The sequence below is a fragment of the Squalius cephalus genome, assembly GCF_949319135.1.
Source record: "Squalius cephalus genome assembly, chromosome: 10".
Taxonomy (NCBI): domain Eukaryota; kingdom Metazoa; phylum Chordata; class Actinopteri; order Cypriniformes; family Leuciscidae; genus Squalius; species Squalius cephalus.
The window spans coordinates 27,738,216-27,763,243 of NC_137131.1; the positions used below are offsets into that span (position 1 = coordinate 27,738,216).

General features: G+C 38.7%; 2 protein-coding genes across 4 annotated transcripts in view; both read left to right on the plus strand.

Moving 5' to 3' along the window:
* The window catches only part of srp68 (signal recognition particle 68), a 300,325-nt gene extending 290,715 nt beyond the window's left edge, over positions 1-9,610 (plus strand). For all 3 annotated transcript variants that reach the window (XM_079882590.1, XM_079882589.1, XM_079882591.1), the window contains 5 exons: positions 3,312-3,406; positions 3,660-3,789; positions 4,673-4,748; positions 4,900-4,952; positions 5,444-9,610. In XM_079882590.1, coding sequence (XP_079738716.1) covers positions 3,312-3,406; positions 3,660-3,789; positions 4,673-4,748; positions 4,900-4,952; positions 5,444-5,671 — 582 coding nt within the window. In that variant the 3' untranslated portion in view covers positions 5,672-9,610. The remainder of the gene's footprint in view (positions 1-3,311; positions 3,407-3,659; positions 3,790-4,672; positions 4,749-4,899; positions 4,953-5,443) is intronic.
* Positions 9,611-9,749: 139 nt separating this feature from the next.
* The window catches only part of evpla (envoplakin a), a 127,557-nt gene continuing 112,278 nt past the window's right edge, over positions 9,750-25,028 (plus strand). Inside the window, exons 1-4 of the mRNA XM_079882583.1 lie at positions 9,750-9,977; positions 12,534-12,633; positions 12,729-12,883; positions 13,050-13,173. Of these exons, the coding sequence (XP_079738709.1) occupies positions 9,928-9,977; positions 12,534-12,633; positions 12,729-12,883; positions 13,050-13,173 (429 nt within the window). The 5' untranslated portion in view covers positions 9,750-9,927. The remainder of the gene's footprint in view (positions 9,978-12,533; positions 12,634-12,728; positions 12,884-13,049; positions 13,174-25,028) is intronic.

Here is a 25,028-nt window from a genome sequence, read left to right on the forward strand (position 1 = left end):
AGTTTTTATAGTCTCAAAAATGTATTCCTCTATATGTGTGTGTGTGTGTGTGTGTGCGCTTGTTGTGAGCAAAATAATTCAGCATTGTGGATGCTTTTTGAATTGGTGGAAGTGTGCCACTTTATTTCTGTCATTTCTGTCGATGTGTTCTGCGTTGTTTCTGATTTTGATGATGAATTTTGTCTATTTTGATTGCGGGGTCTCCAGAGACCCCGAGGACCTCGAGTGTCACAAATTTTGTCACGCTAACATAAAAACAGATATCATTCCACTTTTTTTTTTTTTTTGTAGATCTAGAAAGTGTTAAGAGCCGTAGAAGGTTTCATACCATTTGGACAAAGGGAACATTTTTTTTAATTTGAGCAAAAGTCATTTGCGGGTCAAAAAGACCCCGCGGACCATCAGAGGGTTAAGCACCGGAACCGTTTGAAAAATACCGAGTAGGTACTGGTATCGGATAAAACCCAACCAATACCCAACCCTACCGAGTGGTCAGGGGTGTTCACTGATATGCTCACACAAAAATCGCTGCAAAAGATGCTTTCCAACAGGTTTTATCGTAGTTTTTGTCCAACTCCATTGACTTGTATTGAATGTGCAGTGTGAGGTACGGTATTACTCCGCCGCTTCTTCTTCTGCTTCTTCTGTGTATTCAATGAAATGCCAGCGGTTTGCTTGCAATTGGCAAAGGTGCATTATCGCCACCAACTGGGCTGGAGTGTCTATTATTCAAGCTCTCAACGGAAGAATCTACGGGTGTGAGACGTTTGGAAAAATAGATCCACAGTTTTACAACGAATGGTAAAACACATGTTGGAAAGCATCTTTTGCAGCGATTTTTGTGTGAGCATATCAGTGGACACCCCTGACCACTCGGTGAGTTTCACGTCTTTGTAAACGAAAGTTTCATGCGTTTTATGAAGGAGTGTTCGAGTGCACCTATACACCCATTCTAGAGGTTTTGGGGAAAGCGAAAGAAACCTAAAATTCTCGGGACAGCAGCATCTGTCCAAATTTTAATCTTAACCGTTCTATTTCATCCGAAACGATCTGTAAACAGGGCTTTAAGTGTAAAATACCGAACTTGTCCTTTAATATGAATTATGCGCGTCAACCGCTTTCATTCATAAAAAACTCCCGTGCTGTCGTCATGACAGCGATACACAAAACAACGTCCCTCAGGGCTTTAGCTCAAAAATGTGCAGATTTGGAGAAATATTGATATATTTTCATAGGTTTTCATCAGATTTCTATAGACAGGAATAATATTTATTGAATTTATGCCCAAATGCGTCGATGTAATCATTATGAGCGCTGGATACTGTGATGTATTGTGTTTTCAATCCATACCAACAGCCTGAGGGCGCTACATGCACAATAATAGTCCATATATAGAACATGAAGAAGAGGCATGATCATGTGACATTCCAGGAAGTCTCGAACACATTCAAAGCTATCAGAGATCGCTGTAACATGTTTTGAAGACAATAAACATGATTGAAATGATATTTGGTTTACCTGTGTTCTTCGAGTAATGTCAGGTATTTCCATAATAATAGATTATATTTATAATGTAATGCTAATCGATATAGACTTTATCATTGTGCAGAATAAAATATATATATATATTTTCTGTCTGATTTTTTTATCTGAAGCCAAATTAGATCACAGAAGATTATTTAAAACACTCATCTTGCGTTATAAATTAAGTTTGGAGCACAAACATGGTTTTAATCTCATAAATTGTCGTGTATTGATGGTGTGCTAAGCTAACATGCTAGCTAGCCCTAGGTGCACCTGCCACATATAGCAGTTATCCTTTTATGTTTTTTTTCTAAATATGCTTACTGAAATTCAAGCAGGGCATTTGATCCAGTTTTTAAATGTTAAGTGAGAACTTTGATAAAAGAAATTAGGGATTGAAACCCTATGAATAGCCTGTGAATAGCCAGTCGTTAGTAACTATAATGCAGACAAAAGAAATGCATATTTCGAGCCATAACCAGGCTGGAGAGGTGTGAATGTGTGCAGGGGGAGACTGAGACTGAATGGGGCTCGTTTGCACCACAAAACAATAGAGACAATATACTGAATTGATGTTTAGAAGATGGCAATAAACATCAGTAGCATTTTAAAGTAGCAAATCAAAATAAAGTCATTGACATGGTCTTGAAAAACATTTAACTAAATACAGAGTTTTGGACTTATTATCTTCAGATTTTAAATATAAAATGTTTAGACATGTGGCCTTAGCTGTAGTGCATTTCTAGATTGCTCCAGTGCCAACTTCAATTTTATTTTCATGAGGATGTTTCATAAAAATTAATTTCTAATAACTTTACAAAACTTTGAAGCTATTTATAAAAAAAATTTTCATTATGACAATAATTAATTCTACATTTACAATAAACTGCCAGGTGTCAGCTTTCAAATGAGATCATACTTGTGCTTTTAGTACAAAGGGTTCATGAACTGTATCTGTTTAAGTTTGGGTATGTCATTTCTGGGGATTTTTCAAAAGTGGCGTTGCAGCTTAACAGGTTAATGTCTTTCTTTAGCTGTTGTAGGCCGTAAAGACCTTTTAAAATAACTGAAATCATTTGGCGAAGTGATGTAACTGTAATGCGACCGCTGCACGTTTCCTGTCAATGGAATTAACTCAATGGGCCTTATTTTAATGATCCAAGCGCATGGTCGCACAGCGCAAGTGCACTTAAGTGCAAGTCCGAATCCACTTTTGCTGGTTTAATGACAGGAAAAATGGTCTGCGCACCCGGCTCATGGTCTATCAGGGTTGTCCCTATTCTCTTAATGAGTAATGGGTGTGTTTTGGGCGTAATGTGCAATAAACCAATCAGTCTCATCTCCCATTCCCTTTAAAAGCCAGTTGCTCTCGCACCATGGCAGATTTGCTATTTACATGGCGGATTTTGCAAGCGGAAAGACTGAACGCTTCTCCAGAGAGGAAACTGATCTGCTCGTGCGCGAGGTTAAAGCGTGCAAGCAGACCGTCTACGGGACAAGCCGGATTCCACCATATCTTTATGTACAAATTAATAATCTTTTACATTGTAATCCTTTTATTTTTAACATTTGGCATGTTTGTGTGCTGCTGCGCGTTGTGGACCCACCTATAGGCAGTTAGGCACATATTACTAATGCACCCAAATAACAAAGAAAATACTGCGCCATTGACTTTAGACCAGGTTTTTGTTGGTCAATGGCAATGGTCTATTTCAGTTGCTTCAAAATGGCAACGCACCAAACAATTCTCATTTCTTTTCTTTTTATACTACTACTTTCATTTCCAGAGTCTTGCTGAGCTGTCATCACTGCAGGGTCTAGAGGAAGATCACACCTTTCAGAAAGAAGTGGCACTCAAGACTCTTGTCTACAAGGCTTACAGGTGAGTTTATTGCAGTCTCTTATTGATTTAAATCTACAAGACTGCTTACATGTATGGCCCTGTTTCCACCTGTTATTAAGATGCATTTTCGGTCTTCCAATCACAAGAGGTCCGTTCTAATTTCAGGTGCAAACGGGGTTTAGAATGTTTTAAAACATCTTAATTCCAGAGCCTATGTGTGCTTGCATACATGTTCTGTCATTTAGATATTTTGTTTGAAGTTTTGAAATGTTTGTCGTTACACTCTGGACAGGTGTTTCTATATAGCTCAGTCCTATGTTCTGGTGAAGAAATGGAGTGAAGCTCTGGTTCTGTATGAAAGGGTTCTGAAATATACCAGAGAGGTCCAGTCCAAAGCCAAGAGCCTCAATAACAGCCTTAAGGTACCAAACACCACACATTACTTCCCTTACAAAATTGTGATGGTATCAGATTATATACAGTAGTGGTCAAAAATGATGTCCGGCATTTTCGTTGTTGTCGTAATTGTGGTGTGGACTCAGCTATTGTGTTAAGAGTTAAAATGATTTTTAAAACTTTATAGTCATAGTTGTCTGTCTTAATGTGAGTTAACCTTTAGTAAATGTTAAATAGCGTATAATGTTTCCAATGCGGTTATGCTGCTGTCAGCAGGGGGGTGCTGCAGTTCCCACGGCCTTGATTATTGACAGTTCAAATCAGAGCGTTTAGTACTAGAATTAAGAATAACAAAAAGGTAAAAGTTTAAATAAGGCTTGTGTTCCAGTTTTTCACTGTTTTAAGTAACACAATGATAATATTTATGTACCAATACAAGTAGAATCAATTTATGCTTTTTACTAAAGAGTTTAAATTAAAAAAAAGTTTTTAATTGGTTAATTTAAATGGATAGTTTAATTCACAGAAATGACTCAAAATTACCAACTTATTACATAACTGTTTTTGCTACAGAAGTCTAAATCTGAGATTATATTATAAACATTTGATATGTCTGCCAGACCTTTTTCCATACTACTTCTGGTACGTTTTAGTTGTGTACAGAAGTCTAAATCTGAGATTATATTATAAACATTTGATATGTCTGCCAGACCTTTTTCCATACTACTTCTGGTACGTTTTAGTTGTGTACAGTTTAGTTGTTTAGTCTGTCAATATTTTAAGCCAAAGTTTTACTTTCAGCTTCGCAATTCTGCTAGGTCAAATAGATTGTGAAATTCAATGTGCTCTACTAGATAAATGTTTTTGCACTCAGTTTAGCCCACATGCTGTTCCATTCCTTCCTCTCAGAATCTCCCTGATGTCCAGGAGTTGATAGCTGAGGTCAATGCTGAGAAGTACTCCCTTCAAGCCGCAGCGATCTTAGGTGTGTAAACATGGCCGCAGCTATTTCCATTTCACAAGGGACCAGTCACTTTATTGACCTTCCGCCCTCATCCACAAATTCCGACACAGTGGCCATGTGTCTTGAAAGCTTCATTAGCTGCAACTGACTGACATTTGTATTTGTGTTTTAGACACAGATGATGTTGTTGAGGTGCCCCCACCACAGCAGATTAAAGATTCTACGGTAAGGAGAGGACAAATGGAAAGACTTTTTTCAGTTTTTACCTTTATATTGGGCATTATTAGTTTGCCCTAGATTCATTAAAATATTCAAAACTGTTTTATTAACCTTTTTAAAAATATTTTCTAATTGCTATTCACAAGCTCAAGTTCATGTCTATTTTATAGTTTTAGTCAAGGAATGTTGATTTGTAACTGCTCTCCAGGTACACATAAGTGTTGAGGGGGAAGGAGTAGAAGAACAGTGGAATGTTGCTGGGCGGCTGGGCGTGTGTGTGTGTGTGGTTCATGATGTCCTGCGTTAGGGATGGGCCATGGGCTTGTTTAAAGGAATAGTTCTTAGATGAGAAAATATAACTCTCCTTCAAATTCTTTACACAACTCCTTCTAGTTCATAGTGACCACGTCTGTCAGGGTGTTTGTTTTTTTGTTTAATGTTTAACAAGCACATTCTTTGTCTTGAATTCAAGATCTGTGTTTCTGGTTTATCTACAGCCCCTGTCTGATCGATTGGATCATTTCCGGCTAGACCCCACCCTCCTGAGCAAGCAGCCCAATCTGGTGCAGTTCCCTCCAGACTTCCAGCCCATTCCATGCAAGCCTCTCTTCTTTGACCTAGCTCTCAACCATGTGGCTTTACCACCTCTTGATGACAAGGTTGAGCAGAAGGGCAAAGGTGGCATCACTGGCTACTTCAAAGGCTTCTTTGGCTTTGGGAGCTAAATCTAGTCCCAGGTTTTGGTTTGGCTTGTTTGGCTGTATTTGTAGTCATCTGAAACAGATCTCTCATCAAGACCGAGAGTTATGGATCCTTATTCTGTCAAACAATTTTCCCCAAAACACGCCTTTATAGATTTAAGAGATGTAAGTGCAGCCTGTTTGGTAGTAAATTCATATTGACTGAATTGGAGGTGATTTATAAAGAGTGATTACTAAGAGTTTATGCAAAGTTTTCATCTTGCAAGAAGGGTGTTATTTAAATCCTGCCAAGTGTCAGCGTTAATGCTTGGTGTCACTACACCCTGTTTAATCTAGAGTAAAAAGTTTGTTGGGTCTATCCTTTTTTTTTTTTTTTAAATCAAACTCTTGAACTAAGATGCCTTTGTTTGCCTAGACCTCATCTCAATCTGCCCAGCACATTATATAAAAGTGGGCTTATTTTACTCAAGAAGTCTACACTTTAACACTATTTGCAGAGATCAAAATCCTTCATGGTATCTACACAGACAGTGTCATCTTTGCATGTATCTTAGAAATATACGCTGGTGCAATTTTGTTTAAAAAGTCATAACTTATGTTTAAACTATCATCTTAAAACAAAGCCATTGAAAGGAAAAGGTTTGTTAGTGCTTTACATGTTTTTTTTTTTGTTTTTTTTTTTTTTTTTTGCTATATTTTAACTAATTTCTTTTAACTTGCAGATGAGTTGCTTTTTTTTTTCTTTTTTTTTTCGTTTCATCAGAGATCTCACCATTATAATGACAGACTGTTAAAATGGATCGGATATGCTAAATTATAAAACTGAGTGATTTTTAGTTTGAAGTCTCCTGATTTAAAAATAAAAAAAACTTTTCTGGTCATCACTGCATGTGCCATGTTTTTGAACTGGGTCAAATATTGGAGGTTCTGTCGTCTTGTGTGTTTCTATACATGCAGATCAGGTTTGTAAACATACCAAAAGCGTCAAACGCCACTAGTCCATTTAGTTTGTCTGCACTAGACTTGAGTCAATTTCTACCTATAGATAAAGAAGTCTCGAGTAGATCTTTATCACAGCTCTTGACAGCTTTCTGTTGTCGTTTGGTCATCTTTACATTCCTGAGCACATGTACATCATTCCAGGCAGGATGCATTTCTGGCCTGAGGAATCTCACATAATGGAGTTTGAAGTTTAAAAGGCTTACTTTCTCATATTTGGTTGTAGCATGGATTTTATTATATTTGGTAATGGGTTAATCTTTTTAGGTTATTGCGCATTTTAAGTGCATATATCATTAAAGAATTCCATTGAAATCTGAAAGCCCTTAATTCAGTTCAATTTAATACCGCCAAGACGCATAGAATCACATGCAAGACATTTTACTATCAGCAAGATTTACCCCGTCAACCCATTAAGTTTCTATCAACAAATGTTTGGTTTCTTTTGTATAAAGAAGACAGGCATCTAATTAACAGCCCAAAATAAGATATCCGTTGGTGCATGTGAGGAAGCACCACACCCCAATGTGAATTATCCTCCTTCAATCCCAGCCACTCCTTACCTGTTCTGACATCACTCATGATTGTGATGGTGTGCGAGGACTATCAGTACATAGTTTTTATAGAGTCCTCTGATAGTTTTTTATTTAACATATTTAGGGCCAGATTTAACAGCTTGCGCAATGTATGGCGCTCTCACGCTAATTTTCCGTATATGTTTTTAATACATATTGAATGCATTTTTTTTTCTGGCTTTCCAGACAATGGGAAGAACTGGCTAGTTTATTTGTCAATTTAAGCAGTGTGACATGCTTTATTTAATCTCAAACTACTCCAAACATTTACTTCAAAACTTCTTATGATTTTGTTGAATGTGTCATTGCTGGACTATTTAAGTAAACTGATTTTTTTATTTTATTTTTAATAAATAAGAGAGACTGAGGTGGGTGTGTTGTAACACTATTTTCCTATAATGGGCTCAACAATTGCAAAAAAAAAAAAAAAAAAAAAACTGTTTATTGTAATAGTTATTCTAGTTTCTGTTATATATTTATTCTAACTTGTTTGCTTTTTTAGAATAAAATATTTGTTAAAAAAAAATTGTAAAAAATATACATTTAATTTCCTGGGTTTTTTTTTTTACATTTTTTAATTAAAATGCTAAAAATTAAGTAGGTTGGAGTTTAGGAAAAATTGGTGGGGGGATGTAAATTTGATTAACAATTAAAGTATCTAAAGAAATTTAAGGGTGTATTCACACCAGGAAAGTCCGATAGTTCACTTGCTTTGGTCCGGACCAAATGCAATGTTGATTTTTTTTGTTTGGTACGGTTCGCTTTCACACTGCTCTTTTTGCAAGTGAACCAAAATTTGTAAACAACCACACGTGTGCTAAGGTCGTCCATTCATTGGACAGGATTTTTTTTTTTTTTTTTCATCAACCTTCCAGTTGTCCTGATCGGGAATAGTGGTGTTATTCTTACTTGTATATATCTAAGGCTTTCTTATTGATATGCATTTATTGTATTGTTGTAGTGTATTTATTGTTTTCTCTTAACCATCAACCTAGAGACTGCAGATGAAAATGAGCCTGTATGGCTAAATCTGGCACATTTACATTTTGGACTTTGTCCTCATGTTGATTAATGTGCGCTGTCCCTTTTAAATAAATAAATAATAAAAAAAGAATTCTCAAGCAGGGAAAAGCAGGAAGTGCAAAAACAGGCTCAGCATGGAGATATTTCGTAATGCAATATTTGTTCTTTTACTGATTCGGTGTTATTCCCTACAAAAGCAATATTAAGAAACTATTGAGCATATGACAAAATGTCATCTATACGATGTTGTAATTAGATTTTGAGAAGACGACGATGTGCTGCAAGTACGGTTCCGGCGGAGAGAACGTGCTTTTAAACCATTTAAGCGCGGTAAGACAAAAAAGAACGCTCTGTCTGTGAATGCACACACGGCTCGCAGAAAGACGCGCAACAGTATCGCGTGCACAGACAGCGCGCCAGAATTCTCTTTTTCTTTCGCGCTTGAACGAACAATAACACATGCACAGCATTATGCCAAAATGTCCGTTTTGTCAAGTATCCTCATAAGAGCAGTCAAATAAAAAGGCGCAGTTTTCTGCAGTTGGGTCGGTTCATGTTCACACCGTAAACGAACCGTACCAGAGTTCGTTTGGAACCGTACCGAGACCACCTCTTCAGCTGGGTCTCGGTTCGATTGTTTGGTCCGCACCCGAGTTCGATTGCTGTATTCACACCTGCCCAAAAGGTCCGCACCAAGGGGGGAAACGAACTTGAGTTCGATTCAATCGAACCAAACAAGGCAGGTGTGAATACACCCTAACTGACGTCCATATTTTCATTAGTTACAACCCACCCCAAGTACAATTGACATTTTTGTCACAATACACTTTTTTTGGGGTTAAGTTGTACAAAAAAATAAGAAAAAATCAGTAGTTTGTACCTGATAAATGGGTAAATGGCAAAAAAAAAAAAAAAAAAAAAAACTGGGTAAGGATGGTAGAGAGAGGGAGTGACTCCGGGCAAGACATTAGGCCTGAATCTCTGTCACACCCTACCATGTGACGGTGCATGTTAGAAATGTGGGCTAACTACCACAGCCCTGCTGAGAGAAAGTGACCCAACAACATTCCACACCATCTTACATTCACAGATACTACACATTTAACAAGCAGAGTCATTAAAGGAACACTGTGCTGAAAATTATTTAAATGAACTATTGGTTGTTTACTGTTAATAAAAGGAATTCTTTAAAAGTGCAACATGTCTAACAAAATTGGGTCAATTTTAGTACACCAAATACTAAATCACCTGAAATCAGACATGATTAGAGTGAATAGAACCAAATTTTGGGCTTATTGTTAATAATATGACTTTTGTGTGTATATACTTGTATATACAGTAAGACAGACACATTTAATTACTATCAATTGAGAAAAAAAAAAAAAAAAAAAGGGTGAGATGAATGACATGATGTGTGTGTGTGTCGTTGAAAAATGGGAAGGTGAAACTGGTCTGCCCGGTCCTGCAAAAGGAGGTGGCCTGGGTGTCGCCCAACACCTGTTTCTCAGGGCGGAGTGGAGATAGAAGAACAGCTTTACTTCACCACTCTGTGACAGTTCTAGAGAGGCAGAAAGTGTGTTCAGAGAAGTTTGTGGGGCTAAAGGAAAAAACGGAAGTAGGACAGATTCACAAACACACACCAGCAACAGAGAAGGTGAACCTCACCTCACTAAAACGTGAAGGATGTTCAAGAAGAAAGAAAACACGGTGAAAGATGATTCCAAGACAAGCCAGTGAGTGTTGTTGGTTATTTTATACTCTTGGTTCTGTTCTGTTTTGTGTTCAGGCAGGTCTGAGATCAGTTTTAGATAGACTCTAGAGCCCAGAAAGTGAAGGTCTAAAGGTGGTTAATTCTTAATTCCTGAGAACTTTCGATCTGAAATCTGTCACCTTAACAATCAAAAAATGCTCTTGTGTTTTTTTGTTGTTGTTTTTTGCTGGGTCTACAACCACCAATATATGAATATATATCAATATATTTGGTCATATTTTATTCTCATTTTAAATTGTACACCTCCATTCCAATTAGAAGTGAAAATCAGCAATATCATTAGTTTGTATAGGTTTACTAATAGAAGGAAATGGAAACATTTCACAAAGGATACCTAGTTCTGTGGGCCCTTATGATGACTGTTTTGGTAATAATATAACCTCTGCTTTGTAAACACAAGTTGGAATTATTATGGTCTGTTGAAAATATACTACAGTGGTTAAAAATCAGTTTATTCCAATTTGCTCTGCTAAGTAAAAACATTTATTTGTGTATGTATGATGAAAAATGTATTTATTTACATGTATTTATTTATACTACAAATTCAAGAAAATGTAATACATAATACAACATTATGTACATAATACAATGTTTTCTATATTAAACTGATATTTAAAATAGACATCATAGATGTACCAGCAATGTAATTAAAAAGTACACCTATATATTGCATGTCAGAATGGTAGCCATCCTAATCTGATTAATGCATGTGTAATGAAGATACAACTGAACAGGACAACACAGATGTTAGCATGAAGTTACTCAGGTATGTGAAAATGTGCAAAAATCAGGACCATCGAATAAAAGTAAATCTTGAAAATGTTTTTATAGAAACAGTGAAACGAGTGTCCTTGCTCCCAAAGCTCAGTTCCTGTAAGGGCTGACGTACTTGTTCCTTCAGTAGGCTGCTGGGTGTTGGTCCATTGTTTCTTCATGGTAATGCAAACACGACATTTCAAAAACAAACACAATATAATTCTAGTAAAACATTTTAAAAGGCTAAAAGAAATGGAGTTTTTTTCTTTTTATTTACTTTGTATTCTGTGGTTTTAATAGATGTTGGTAGAAGTGGTATAGGACTGTGGGGTATTTTAGGTGGAATAAGAATAATGAGTTTAGAACAAAAACTAGACATTAGAGCCTTTCAGGAAATCAAAACATTGTTTTCCTTGTGTGTTATGAGTTTCATTTCCCAAAGTCACTGACTTGGTGAAATCAAACTCTTTAAGATCTGCTACAATATTAATGAATCTACTACAGTATTACAGCATTGTCGTCCTGTGTGTTGGTTTAAAAACATCCACAGAATCAAGTGTGGAAATTTAAAAGGAAAACCACTATTAGTCACAAATATTTTGGCCTTCGGGGACATGGTCTCTGTCTTAGAAGCTTGTCCAAAAATGGCTGTATCGGCAGTTGAAGATATGTTGAGATAACAGGTGTGTGAAGGGTGATGGAACTCTCTGGACTAGCATGGCATGATGGGGAAGAGATATAATGATATAATGATATAATCTCTGAATCTCTTGCAAGCTTCTCAGCACAATATTTAACAGCACATGGTGAGGCATTAATGTCACATGTGTTTTATCTGTTTGACAGTTATTTTTCATGAAGAGGAGTGTCACAGACAGCAAAAACATAAAATTTGTTTTCACTAATCTGCATAAGATAAATAATATTTTGTTTCATAACATAACAAAGCATCTTAAATGACTTGATATAACCAATATCCACCAACTAAGGGTAGCTCCTCATGACCAATGAGGATGGAATGGAATCCCACAGAGGTCCCATTAATAGGAACAGGTTTTTAAAATGTGCCTCTACCCTGTGAGTTCTCAAATTCATTGTTGTTTTTTCAAGAAGGCAAAATAATAACATAAAAAGAAGTGCATACTTCTCAGAGACACTAAATTGTAGAGTTCTAATGCAGGGGATTTCAAGACCAAGATACCGCACCCAGATTCTCAGCCCATTCAGGGATTCTCTATATAAAAAGCTTAATTTTATCAGTAATACTTTAAAATTAACATTCATTAGAAACATTTACATTAGGGAGGGCCACAGCCCTGCAGAGTTTAGTTCCAACCCTGCTCCAACACATACTTGTAGTTTTCAAATAAGCCTGAAGGACTTGATTAGCTAGATCAAGTTTGTTAAATTTAGAGTTTTGCACCCCTGGTTTACATCCTTACATTATATTAGTTCATAATTATAAATGTATTTAAAATGTATTATGTAATATTATGTAATATTATGTAATCTCTATGGACCCCCTCAGGTACACTTGGGATCCCTAGGCACATGGATCCCTGGTCAAGTGAACATTCTTATACCTCACTTTTGCCTGAAACAATTCTTCTGACTAACAGGCTTAGTTTACAGTAAATCTTATTGTTATGTCTGATTATCCCGTGTGCTTTGATGCTCCACACATATTTCCTTGTGTAGACGTGACCACTTTGACCATCCAATATAGCACATAGAATCCTAACTTTTAATTTTGACCTGACAGATCTCAGGTGAGTAACCTGGCCTTGCTGATTGCACGTATGCAGAAGAATGCAGACACTGTTGAGAAAGATGTACTGCGTGCAGAAGAGCTGCTGCTCATTGTAAGAAAACATTTTCTGTTTCATTATGCACATGTATATGTTAGTAGTTCTAAATGGAAAACATAAAAGTGTTCCACCCACTTCTATTTGCTCAGGATGCTGGCAATGAGAAAAATAATAAGAGATTACAATATCAGAAGGAAACAGCAGATCTTTTGGGCCGGGCTGAGGGGCTCCTAAAGGATCTATTCTTGGATATGGACAAAGCCAAGAAAATGAAACACCCTCAGGCAGGAGAAATAGAGAATGAGTGAGTGACACTAAAAGCATCCTTCACACCCTGTTCATGACTCAGTCTGTTGCCCTGTAAGATTGAAACTAATTTTGCACTTACACATATTAGTAATGAGATCTCATTATATGGTTATATTGAAAACTAATAGTATTTGTGTTTTTCTATTTTTTCCACTAATTAGTGTTAGTCGCCTTCATGAACGTTGGCTGAAAGACTGTTCCCTTTACCGAGAGCTGTATGAGCCATTGAACGAGGTGGAACTACAGCCAAGAATTAACTGGGCTCTGGTACTTAACCAAAAACAGGTCAGAAAATACATGAATATGTACACAAAGAGAATGAGAGACAGAGAGAAACTAATCTAAGAACAAATTAATTATTTTCTTTTGTACTTACAATCAAAAGTAATTGTCATATTAACACAATATTAAGACATTGTAAGAGGTAATGTAGATCATTTCAAAATTTCAAGTTAAATGACAGAATTGCTATCATCAGCAGATTCTCGTTTAATTTGGCACTTCTACTGGACCCAAAATGATTGCAATAAAAAAGGGTGGTCTACTGACAGTTGACACAATTGTAACACTTGGTCACTTCATGCGTCAATCAATCTTACCCGCTCTACTTACCTTTTGGATCTTCCTATGATACTCCAGTGACCTCCTAGTGATTCTCCAGCAATCTCCCTGTAAGCTGGAGAGCTACACCGTAAGCTACACTCTGAAGACCATCTTCTGGAGTGGGTTGGATGATAATTTCTTCCAATTGTAACCTCACAGTAGGCGAAGAGGAGGAAAACACCATTGCCCCTCAGTCGTAGCCTCCCAAGCCTACTCCATTCCTCCTGGTGTCTACAATAGCTGAAATGTATACAAAACATGTAATAGATCAGCTAGCATTGTTCACATTCACATGGTGTCTTACATTTGTGCAAAAACGAACATATTAACAGACAAAATGCTCATATCTCAACTGATTTAATTAACACACCTTTTGCCTCTTCGGAGGGGCTGCAAGTATGAAATTCAACGTTTACCAGGTCTCCGTGTCGAAGTTATTGCCGTATTTGGGATAACAAGCTATATGCTATAAACTGCGCTAGCTTGGGAGCGCGCATTCAAAAAGAAAACAAAAGAGCGTAGCTTAAGACTGGAAGTCAACCATTTCAATACAAAACATTTCAAAATAAAAGACAATAACCTTTTCTGTAACAAAATATATTTATGGTTATTTACACTCCCACCAAATTATGAGAGTTTGTTATATCAGGATAACAACAATGAAGAATTTTCAACATGAAATAACCATTTCTCTTAATCAGCTTATGAACATTCTAATATCAGAATTAACTTTTGCACAGTACGCTCTACACTAGAAAGCTTATTACTGCGTTGACCTTTGTTATTCAGTCTCTTAGCTCCAAAGGAGATTTTCACTCTTCTCACGAGTCCATCCTTGCCGGTAACAGTCTCCAGGACTCTGGCAAGTCTCCATTCACCTCTGGGTGACAGTTCATCAATGTCCAACACAACATCACCTACTCTTAGATTTCTTTTTGGTGAGTGCCAGCGCTGCTTAGCAATAATGTTGTGCAGATACTCACGCCTCCACCGGCACCAGAACTGCTCAGTCAAAAACTGCACACGACGCCATCTCTTTGCTCCATAGAGGTCCTCCTTTGGGAAGGTGGGGGCAGTGTTGTGCTGGATTTCATGTGGAGCAGGTGGTTAGGTGTAAGTGGTTCCAAGCTGTCAGGGTTGTTAAGGTTGTCTACAGTCAGTGAGCGACTATTGACTATGGCCATAGCTTCATAGAATAAAGTCCTTAATGAAGCATCATTAAGTCTACCATGCGCAAGGGACAGAGTAGTATTCAATACACTTCTCACAGTCCTTATCTGGCACTCCCACACTCCACCTGCGTGACTGGAGTGAGGTGCATTCATCACAAAGTCACACTGTTTTTGGGACAGATAAGTACTCAGTCTTTGGGTGTCCAGTTCACATAGGGCAGCTTTAAACTCATTCTTTGCACCAACAAAGTTTGTTCCCTGATCACATTGGATTTGGCGAATTGCACCTCTGATAGCAATGAAACACCTTAATGCATTAATGAATGTGTCATTGGATAAGTCCTCTAATAGCTCAATGTGAATGGCGCGGGAGCAAAATCAAGTGAATAAAAGTCCATACCGTTTATGTTGTTTTCGGCCTTCTGTAGTTACTGTTGGAAACTTTTTCTTCATCAAAGCAAGAACCAGGAGAAATTGGGATCACGTTCAAGAAGTTATTCTTTATTGAGGACTTCGCGTTGACGTTGCTGCAGTTCTTCCAAAATCGAACTAACGTAACTTTACATGGTTTCTTTATAGGCATTTCAGTGGGCTGTCCTTAAAGGTGCTGAACTTACACACAGCCTTTAGGGATGACAACTGAATCTAATCATCTAAAGACAATAGAGGCAATTACCCCCAACTGAGATAATGGTACCCCCCAAATTGTATAAACAACACATGGTCACGAGAACTAAGACTTTGTAACATTAACACATAGTTCAACTCTTAGTAGGAAGATTAAAGACTAACAAAACCCCTGACTATTACAATGTTTAGACAGCTGACTTACCGCTGACTTCTAATCAGTAAATTGATGCCATCATGTTCACCTTGAATGCCCAATACAGTGTAGTTCACCTTAGTTTTTCATGTGATGTTATGTAAGGAAGTAGGATCAGCAGATCTTAAACATATTCTTAAATTTGTAATCCTTCATTACAAAAGGGCCAAAACAGTCCATACCGCAGTATGTAAAGGGCGGAGAGGGCTCTAAGCGTTCTACAGGTAGGTTGCTTATTCTCTGACCCTCCGGAGCTTTGCGGAGTCTGCGACAGATGACACATTGGCGGATGAAAGAAGAAACGGTTCTGCTCATCCCTGGGATCCAGTAGCCACTGGATCTGATTTTGTTTATGGTGAAGCCTTTTCCTTGGTGTTTTACTTTGTCATGACAGTGAGCTATTATGAGTTTGGTCACATGATGTTCCTTTGGAATCACAATAGGGTGTTTGAAAGAGTCCTTGATAGATGAAAGTCTCCCTCCGACCTTGATGAGACCGTCCGTGTCCCTGAAAATATCTAAGTGGAACAGTTTGTTGTGATGTGGAAGCTGGTTGCCTTTGTTTAACAGTTTTATCTCTTTTCCATATGTTTGTTTTTGTACATCCTGAATGATGACATGCACTGCACTTCAATTTGATTGGACTTTCTTGGCCCTTCTTATGAGACGTGCTACAGCTTTGACTGCTTTGGACCATGACGAGAACTTGGACAAACGTTCTGCAAGGCTAAATGTCACTGTAACTTTGGTTAACATTGTCTGTGTTTTTCTGACTTCTGGATCTCCAAGAGACGTTTCCAGCTCTACACTTTGTGTTGTGGGCAGGTCCCTCTCCCAGAGAAAGGAGGGGCCGGTGAACCAGTTGGATGAGAGAAGCTCAGTGACCGATTTACCCCTAGATGCACTGTTGGCTGGGTTCTCTTCAGATGGCACATAAAACCATTGCTGAGGGTTTGTACTTTGGCAAATCTTTTGGACTTTATTCGCTACAAAAGTATGGAAATGCGCCTCATTGTTTATGTAGCCCAAAACTACCTTTGAATCAGTCCATAAATACTCTTTGACTTGAGCGTAGCAGAGTTCATTTCTCAACATGTTACTAACTGAGACTGAAACTACAGCTGCAGTTAGCTCGAGTCTGGGGATTGTAGTCAACTTGGTTGGAGAAACACGGGCTTTGGCCATTACCAGTGAACAGTGAATCTCCTCTTTAACGTTTTTTGGCTCTTAAATAGGTGCATTGTCCATAACCACTCGTGCTTGCATCCGAAAAGTGGTGCAACTCTATTTCTTTAAGCTCACCGAAACTAGCAGGAAAGTAACAACGAGTTATGTTTACCTTGTCTAAGTTGGCAAAGTCACGTTGCCAGCTCTCCCACCTTGGCCTCAGTGCTTCTGGCAGGAAGTCGTCCTAGTTGATACCTTGGGGACACATTTCCTGCAGGATCCTTTTTCCGTGAAGCACATATGGCGCCAGGAAGCCAAGGGGGTCGTAGATGGATGCAACAGTAGATAAGATGCCTCTGCGTGTTGCTGGTTGGTCTTTTAAAGTGTTGTCAAATCTGAAACAGTCCCTTTCAACGTTCCATTGGATGCCTAGGGCCCTTTCTTGTGGCATGTCTTTGAATGTTAAGTCCTTTGTTTTTGTCTCTACTGCACATTCAGATGGAGTGATGCTTTGTAGAACAGCAGGGCTATTTGAGATAAATTTGTGTAGACGGAGCCCTCCTTGCTTGCATTTCTCTGTGGCCTCTTGTGCGAGCTGTATTTCCTTTTCAACTGTGTCTGTGCTTGTGACTCCGTCATCCACATAAAAGTCATTTTCCATGAACTCAGATCCTACAGGATGTGTGTGACAGTGTTCTTTAGCTAAATACTTTAATCCGTAATTTGCACACCCTGGAGATGATGTTGCACCAAAAAGATGTACCTTCATTCTTTATACCCGTGGCTGTGTCTCTGTGTTGCCGTTTTTCCACCACAGAAAACTCAGGCAATTTCTGTCGCACCACTGGACGTGAAACTGGTGGAACATCTTCTCTATATCGCACATTAGAGCAATAGGATGTTGTAGGATGTTGATAGGATGTTGAACCGTAGGAGGATGCCTGTTAGATTGTTAATCAGGTCTGGCCCTTGGAGAAGATGATCGTTTAGACTTGTACCATTGTGTTTGGCTGAACAATCGAACACAACACGAAGTTTAGTGGACTTTTTGGGGTGATAAATCCCGTGATGGGGAATGTACCATTGTTCACCTTGTTTCCTTCATTGTGTACTTCTTCGACATCACCCCTTTCAATAATTTCTTTCATGTAAGTTATAATAATATAAATAATAATATGTTTATTTTATATAGCGCCATTCTGAGGACTCAAGGTCGCTTTACAATAATTACAAATACACATAACATAGAAACATGACAGAGACAATACATATAAACTGAAAAGGATAACATAGTAGAGGTATAGTACATACAGTATATAGAATCAGAACATTCAGGGGTTAGGAAAACAAGTGACAAAAAGATGTGTTTTAATGTGGGTTTTGAAGTCTTGTAGTGATGAGAGATTGCGGATTTGTTGTGGAATTGAATTCCAGAGAGTTGGCGCAGTGGTGCAAAAAGCCCTTCCACCAAATGATGATAGTTTGTGCCGTGGGATTGTCAACAGACCGGTATCAGATGATCTAAGTGTGCGGACAGGTGTGTATGTATGGATGAGGTCAGAGATATAGTTTGGGGCAAGACCATGGAGTGCTTTGAATGTAATAAGGAGTATCTTGTACTGAATGCGATAGCGGATGGGTAACCAATGTAGACTGTGTAAGATGGGAGTAATGTGGGAAGATTTATTAGTGTAAGTGAGGACTCTGGCGGCAGAGTTCTGGATATATTGAATTTTATTTAATGATGAATTTGGTAGGCCATAGAAAAGAGAATTGCAGTAGTCAAGCCGCGAACTGATGAAAGCATGAACTAGGGTCTCAGCATCACTGATGGTAAGAAATGGACGTAAGCGTGAAATATTGCGAAGGTGGAAGAAGGCAGATTTAGTGAGCGAGGAGATGTGAGGGAGAAAGGAAAGGGAGGAATCAAAGATTATACCCAGGTTTTTGACAGTGGTGGAAGGTTGAACCGGAACTCCAGCAATAGTGAGATTGTCAACACAGACCCGGGATGTAGTTTGAGGTGAACCAATAAGAAGTAAATCTGTTTTGTCTGTGTTGAGTTTGAGAAAATTACTGGTCATCCAAGCATTTATTTCATCAATACAAGCTGATATGGAAAGCGTTGGGAAAGGAACATTGCGTTGGGAGTGGATGTATAGTTGGGTATCATCTGCGTAACAGTGGAATTTGAAGCCATGATGACGGATGATATCACCTAGTGGAAGCATGTAGATAATGAAGAGAAGAGGCCCAAGAACAGAACCCTGAGGAACACCGTGCGTGACAGAGGCAGAAGTGGACTTAGACTGGCGGATGGAGATGTAATGCTGGCGATCAGACAGGTAGGAGGTGAACCAGGATAGGGCAGTTCCAGAAATACTAAGAGCAGAGAGTTGTGAAATGAGAATACTATGAGAGATTGTATCAAATGCAGAGGAAATGTCTAGGAGAATTAGAATACTGGTGGAGCCAGAGTCAGTGGCCACAAGGAGATCATTAACAACCCTAAGAAGTGCAGTCTCAGTGCTGTGAAGGGTGCGAAAACCAGATTGAAAACATTCATAAAGGTTGTTGGATGACAAATGAGTTTGAAGTTGAGCAGCAACCACTTTCTCAAGCAGTTTTGAAAGAAATGGTAAATTAGAAATAGGTTGGTAGTTGGCCATGTTAGAGGGGTCGAGGCCAGGTTTCTTTAGGACAGGAGTGACGGCAGCAGTTTTAAGTTCCAGAGGAACAACACCAGTGCTTAGAAGTTGAGTGATGAGAAGTGAAATCGATGGTGAAATAACGGGTGCACATTTTTTGAGTAGAGTAGTAGGAGCAGGATCAAGATGACAGGAAGATGAGTTTGCTTTGTTAATTAACTCAGAGATATAAGCAGGGGTTGGAGGGGCAAAAGCAGTGAGAGTACCAAATGTAGAAGAGGTGGGGAAGACATGTGTAAGAACTGTAGAGGTAGTGGATGGGAAGAGAGTATAAATTCTATCAGTCTTACTTTGAAAGAAGTGCAGAAATGACTCACAGAGGTCTGCTGAGTGACTCATAGCGGGTGCAGGAGGGTTGGTGAGTTTTGTGTATAGAAAACAGTGTTTTTGGTCGAGAGGATGCATTGTTAATGATGGTAGAGTAGTAACTAGAGCGTGCAGTATTTATAGCAGATTTGTAGAACTGAATATGATCATTGTAAGCAGTAAGGTGAACAGTTAAACCAGTTTTCCTGTACAGGCGTTCAAGACGACGACCAGCTGTTTTTAGGTTGCGAAGTGCAGGTGTAAACCAGGGAGACGTGTGCGTAGAAGGCACAAATCTACTTTTAAGAGGGGCGTGGATATTGAAGGCAGTGGAAATACAGGCATTATATTTGGTAAGGATATCAAGTGAGCTTGTGTGTTCAGTGATGTCAGAGAGATGAGTTTGTACAGATTCAGAAAATAGTATAGGATCAACAGAATTTTGGTTACGGTATGTTATAGTGGATTTCACCCTGAGGCGGGGAAGAGGCATTTCACATTTTAGTTCAACGAGGTGGTGATCAGACAGTCCGATCTGAGAACCAAACACGGAAACATTATGTAAACCAGTAGTGCAGACGAGATCAAGTGTGTGACCTTTTGAGTGTGTAGCAAAATCGACATGTTGTACAAGATTGAAACATTCAAATACTGACAAGAGTTCGCGTGATTCAGCACAATCGGTATCAACGTGTATATTGAAGTCACCAAGTAATATAACACACTGAGATAAGACAGATGAAAGAGTTAACAGTTCATGTAGTTCACTGAAAAAGTTTGACATAGATTTAGGTGGACAATACAGGAGAATCAAGAGCATTGGAGATGTGCCGGAAACTTTGAGAACTAAATATTCAAAGGTTGAAGTCACATGAAAGTCAATAGTTTTGACAGAAATGCTGTTGCGATAAACAGCAGCCAGGCCACCACCCCTTGATGTCAGACGAGGTTTGGCCAGGTAGCTGTATCCAGAGGGAGTGAGTAGATTAAGGTGGAAATAGTCATTAGGAATTTGCCATGTTTCAGTGAGGAGCAATAAGTCAAAGTTTTTCTCAGTTAGTAGTGAGCAAAGAACAGTAGCCTTATCTGTGAGAGACCAACAGTTAAACAGCGCAACTGCAGGATCGAACGCGCAATTATTGCGTGTATATGGATTAGTCAGAGACAGATCACAGGAAACCGTTATTAGTGAGGTAAGATGTATTCCACGGTGAGTAGACGGCAGCATAGAATTACAGATATCCGATCTGTTCGACCAGATGGAAGGAATGGCTAACGACGATGGACAGCACGATGAGAAATGGCGACGACAGGAACAATGTACATAGCGCGGTCGCCTAGCAACCCCGAGCTCCGTGCAGAGTCTGTATGTAGTCGCATCAAGACGAGGATGAGATTTCAGGCTACGCAGTTGGAGTAATGAATAGTTGAGAGCCATAGGTACACAGTTGAGCAATAAACCCAGAGTTAAAACTCCAAGCAGTGCAGAGATGTTGCAAATAATATGCATATTCAGACCGCGGGACAACACAACATCACTGGCAGTTGAAAAACGTACTTTCCTTGCAAAAAATGCAAGAAAGCAGCAGTACTCTCGTTGCTAATTGTGCACGATCAACACAGCATGACGACCTTTCAAATAAATTGAATGACTGGGGGTAACCAACCATCCAAAAGACTGTCCACGATAGATAAGCGAGGGAGTGGAGACTCACCGGCCACCTATGTAGAAGGTACAGTGGAGTAGTGCGAGGATAGGCAATCAGCAGGAGCCAGTTGCACCAACAGGGCTTTACTAAGCCTGGTCCTAACTGCTAAGTAGGTCTTAGTTAAGACCAGTCTTTAGAGTTGACCTAACGTCTGTTGCACCAACCAAACTTAAGCCTAGGCTTAACTACGCCTGGTCTTAGCGTTGCGCGTTCATGTGTTGTTGACCAGCAGCGCGCGTTGCTAGGTTACGCTGTAAACTAAGGGCGGTGAGCAGATCGCGGAAGGCGACGGCTCAGTACCAGTGACACTCTGCGGATGGCCCGACATGCGGTGGATTTGTGGACATTATATCTCCAACAGTGTTTTGAAACGCACCATTTGCATAAAAACGTAGCGCTATTAATAGCTGTAATGCTGGTGTCAATGCTGCGTTGTGGTCCGATACATACTGTAAGTCGGGTGACAGCTCTTCAACAAGTTCATATATATCCCTCCGACAGAATCGAAACCTCTCTATCAGCTCCTCATCATTGTAAAGGTCCAATGGATTGCTTCTGTCCCGAATAACTCTCTCCCGTCTAAAAGCCCGCTCATTGTAAAGTCTGTGTATAAGGCGCGCCATGTCTTTACTACTGTATTTACTTATGTGGTTACGAAGTGGTTACTATAGAAACATTATCTATCGGATAACGGCTATTAACGCTATTATATGCCTAGATTTTGCATTTACGCCTGCTACTGACTAGGCGTAAGATTTACGCCCGGTCTTAGCGAGAAGAGGACTTAAGCCTGGATGGTGCAACGGTCGTAACTTTTAGGTCGGACTTAGAATGCTGAGTTAAGACCTACTTACCTTAAGACCAGGCGTACGCCCTGTTGGTGCAACTGGCCCCAGATGAGTAGTGTGAGTTGGATGAATGCCAGTGATGAGTTGAGTTGTCAGTGTCTGCGTTGTATCCAAAATAATATCCAGAGGTAAGTGACAATCGATAAAGTCCAGGGAAACGTCCAGTTCAGCAGGGAAGATGATGACACAGTAGACACGAAACACAGCAGTGTTCAAAACAGACAGACAAAAGTTACAGCGTGTCTGCGTTGTATCCGAATAAGTCCGTGTCTGCGTTGTATCCGAAATAAGATCCAGAGGAAAGTGAGTCGTGACAGCAATAAAGTCCAAGCAAACGTCCAGTTCAGCAGGAGGATAACACAGTAGACGCGAAACACAGCACAGTGTTCAAAACAAACAAACAAAAACAAAAAGTTCCAGCGAGAAGCGGCAGCAAGGCGCGCACAGCGTATTCTCACCGGAATTCACCGGAGATATATATATATATATACAGTATATATATATATATATATATATATATATATATATATATATATAGTCTCTTTTGTACTTTTCATCTTTGTTGAACTTTCGCTTTAAGTGTTTGAGTCTGATTTCAGCAAGCTTTCTGTTGTTGGGTAAGTGTGGCCTTTGTCTGAATGGTGAAGGCATCTCACAGTGTCCTTGTTCGTTTTTCCTCATTCCCTCCTTAAGCTTGCCCAAAAAGATGAGATCCTCTTGTGAGACTGTTTTGTCGCTTGCCTTTGTGTCCTTAAAATCTGACTCTAAGCACATTAATCACGTCCATGGGAGTTACAGGGGGTAATTCCTTTATTGTGATTCTATGACACAAACTTGACTGAGTTTCATTGAGCGCTGGTGTGGAGCATCCAAAGATACTCCACCCTAGGTCTGTGCGGATGGCATATGGCTCATCACCTTCTCCTCGTAGAACTTGTCTTGGAGCTAAAGTTCTGGGACAGTAGTCCAACATCATGTCGTGGATATTTTCCTCCTAAACATGTGATTGAGTTTACACAGTGGACGTAAACCGAAATCAAATAGAATAAACACTTTTAATAATAATAATCGTATACACCTACAATTGCAGTTGAGAGAATCCATTTAAATTTCTCAAATGCAATTTGTCATTCTTTGCACAATTTCAATTTTTCAACTTTTTGTTGTTGCTCATAAGCTATTTAAAAGAAGATTTAGAAATCTTCAAACAAACTTTGATCCATGGACAAAAAGAAAATATCATTTCTATCTCGTACCCTTGATGATGACAGCATGTGATTTCAAAAGTCTATAATTAGAAAACATTGTTTCTATTGAATCTAGAAAATTACCTTTAAATGAAATGGAGTGACCAATATTTTTACTTTTCTAGTCATAATTTCTCTTTAGACGCCTTGTGGCCTATATTGTATTTTTCTTTTCCATAGAATTCTGCAATGTTAATAACCTATTAATGCTTTTACATAACTCTTACTGCCATATCCAGCCTTAAATGTTAACTTCCGCTATTGAACTTCCAGCAGAAGAGCTGTTACTGGTAGCTATTGGAAGCAGATTCAAAGAGTTAGTTGAAGAATAATGAAGAATATGAAGAAATATGAAGAATTGCTGAAACCAGTGGATAATCAAAAACAATCAAGTTAAATAATAACTAAATTTGAAACGGTCTCTGTAGTGATCATTGAAAATGCAGCACCTAGCCCACAAGGCTGATTGTCTTTCTGTGTGGATTGTCATTCAGTTGACTTCAGGCTGATACATTGGATCGTCAGGCTGTGATCGCACTCTCATCGGTTTGGCTTTTGCATCTCCTGCCACAAAATGTCATAATGCATGGCAAAATTGTCTTTAGGAAAAGTCTCAAGTGAATTGTCACCTTTGCAGGCTGAATCAGTCTCCCCATGCTGACCCCTCTCAGAAGTCTCAACTTCCTCTTTCAGGAGGGCGGCTGCAGGCCCCACTTCCTCTTTTATTTTTCTGCAGTCATCCCACTTTTCAAGGTAGCTGTCTGAAATTCTTGAACACTCAGAGAACCGCAAAAATCAAATTAAACAGCTTAATTTCCAAAAGTCTCTTCTGGTTTACAACACAGCAATTCTTCAATTTATTAAAAAGCTTAGTCCTTCATTGCGGAAAAAAGCAAGCACTTCTTCTTTGCAAAGACGCAGGAAAAAGCAGGAAAACTCCAATTATAATACAGTGTATAATGTAAACGAAAAGAATTCTTTGTCTTCTCTTTTTTACTTACAAGAAACCAAAATAAAATGACTCTAAGATGTCTGTTATGTGCTTGTTCAAATCACAATTTATATTTAAAGTTGGTCACCCAATCTCATTCTCATACTATGCACAATGCACAAAAAATGATCTTAGTTAAACATAAACCATTGTCTCTCTGCAATGGATCAATTTTTCACACTGTCTCCCACAAGGGATAACGGGATACAAATTCTAGACGCCTTCATATAGAAAGTATAATATTTAGACACGTGCAGTTAATATCTTATTATTTATTCATCACTTTAAGTGATTGCCTAAATTCAAAAGCAGTGAATTGCTTAAATTCTATTGCTCAGTTCTATATATCTCATCTACTTTAATAAATCAAAGTCTAACTCATAAAAGTTTCTTCATTACTCAAAATTTCCTAATTATCACAGAATGCATATTCCTATTATTATGATTTGTAATTTTAACAATTTCTTAATTTGTTTTAATGATCTATTGATCTTATTTCAACATTTCTCTCTTTATCCTTCTTTATTAACCTTTCTTTAATTCAATCAAAATCAAAGTCTTTTCAA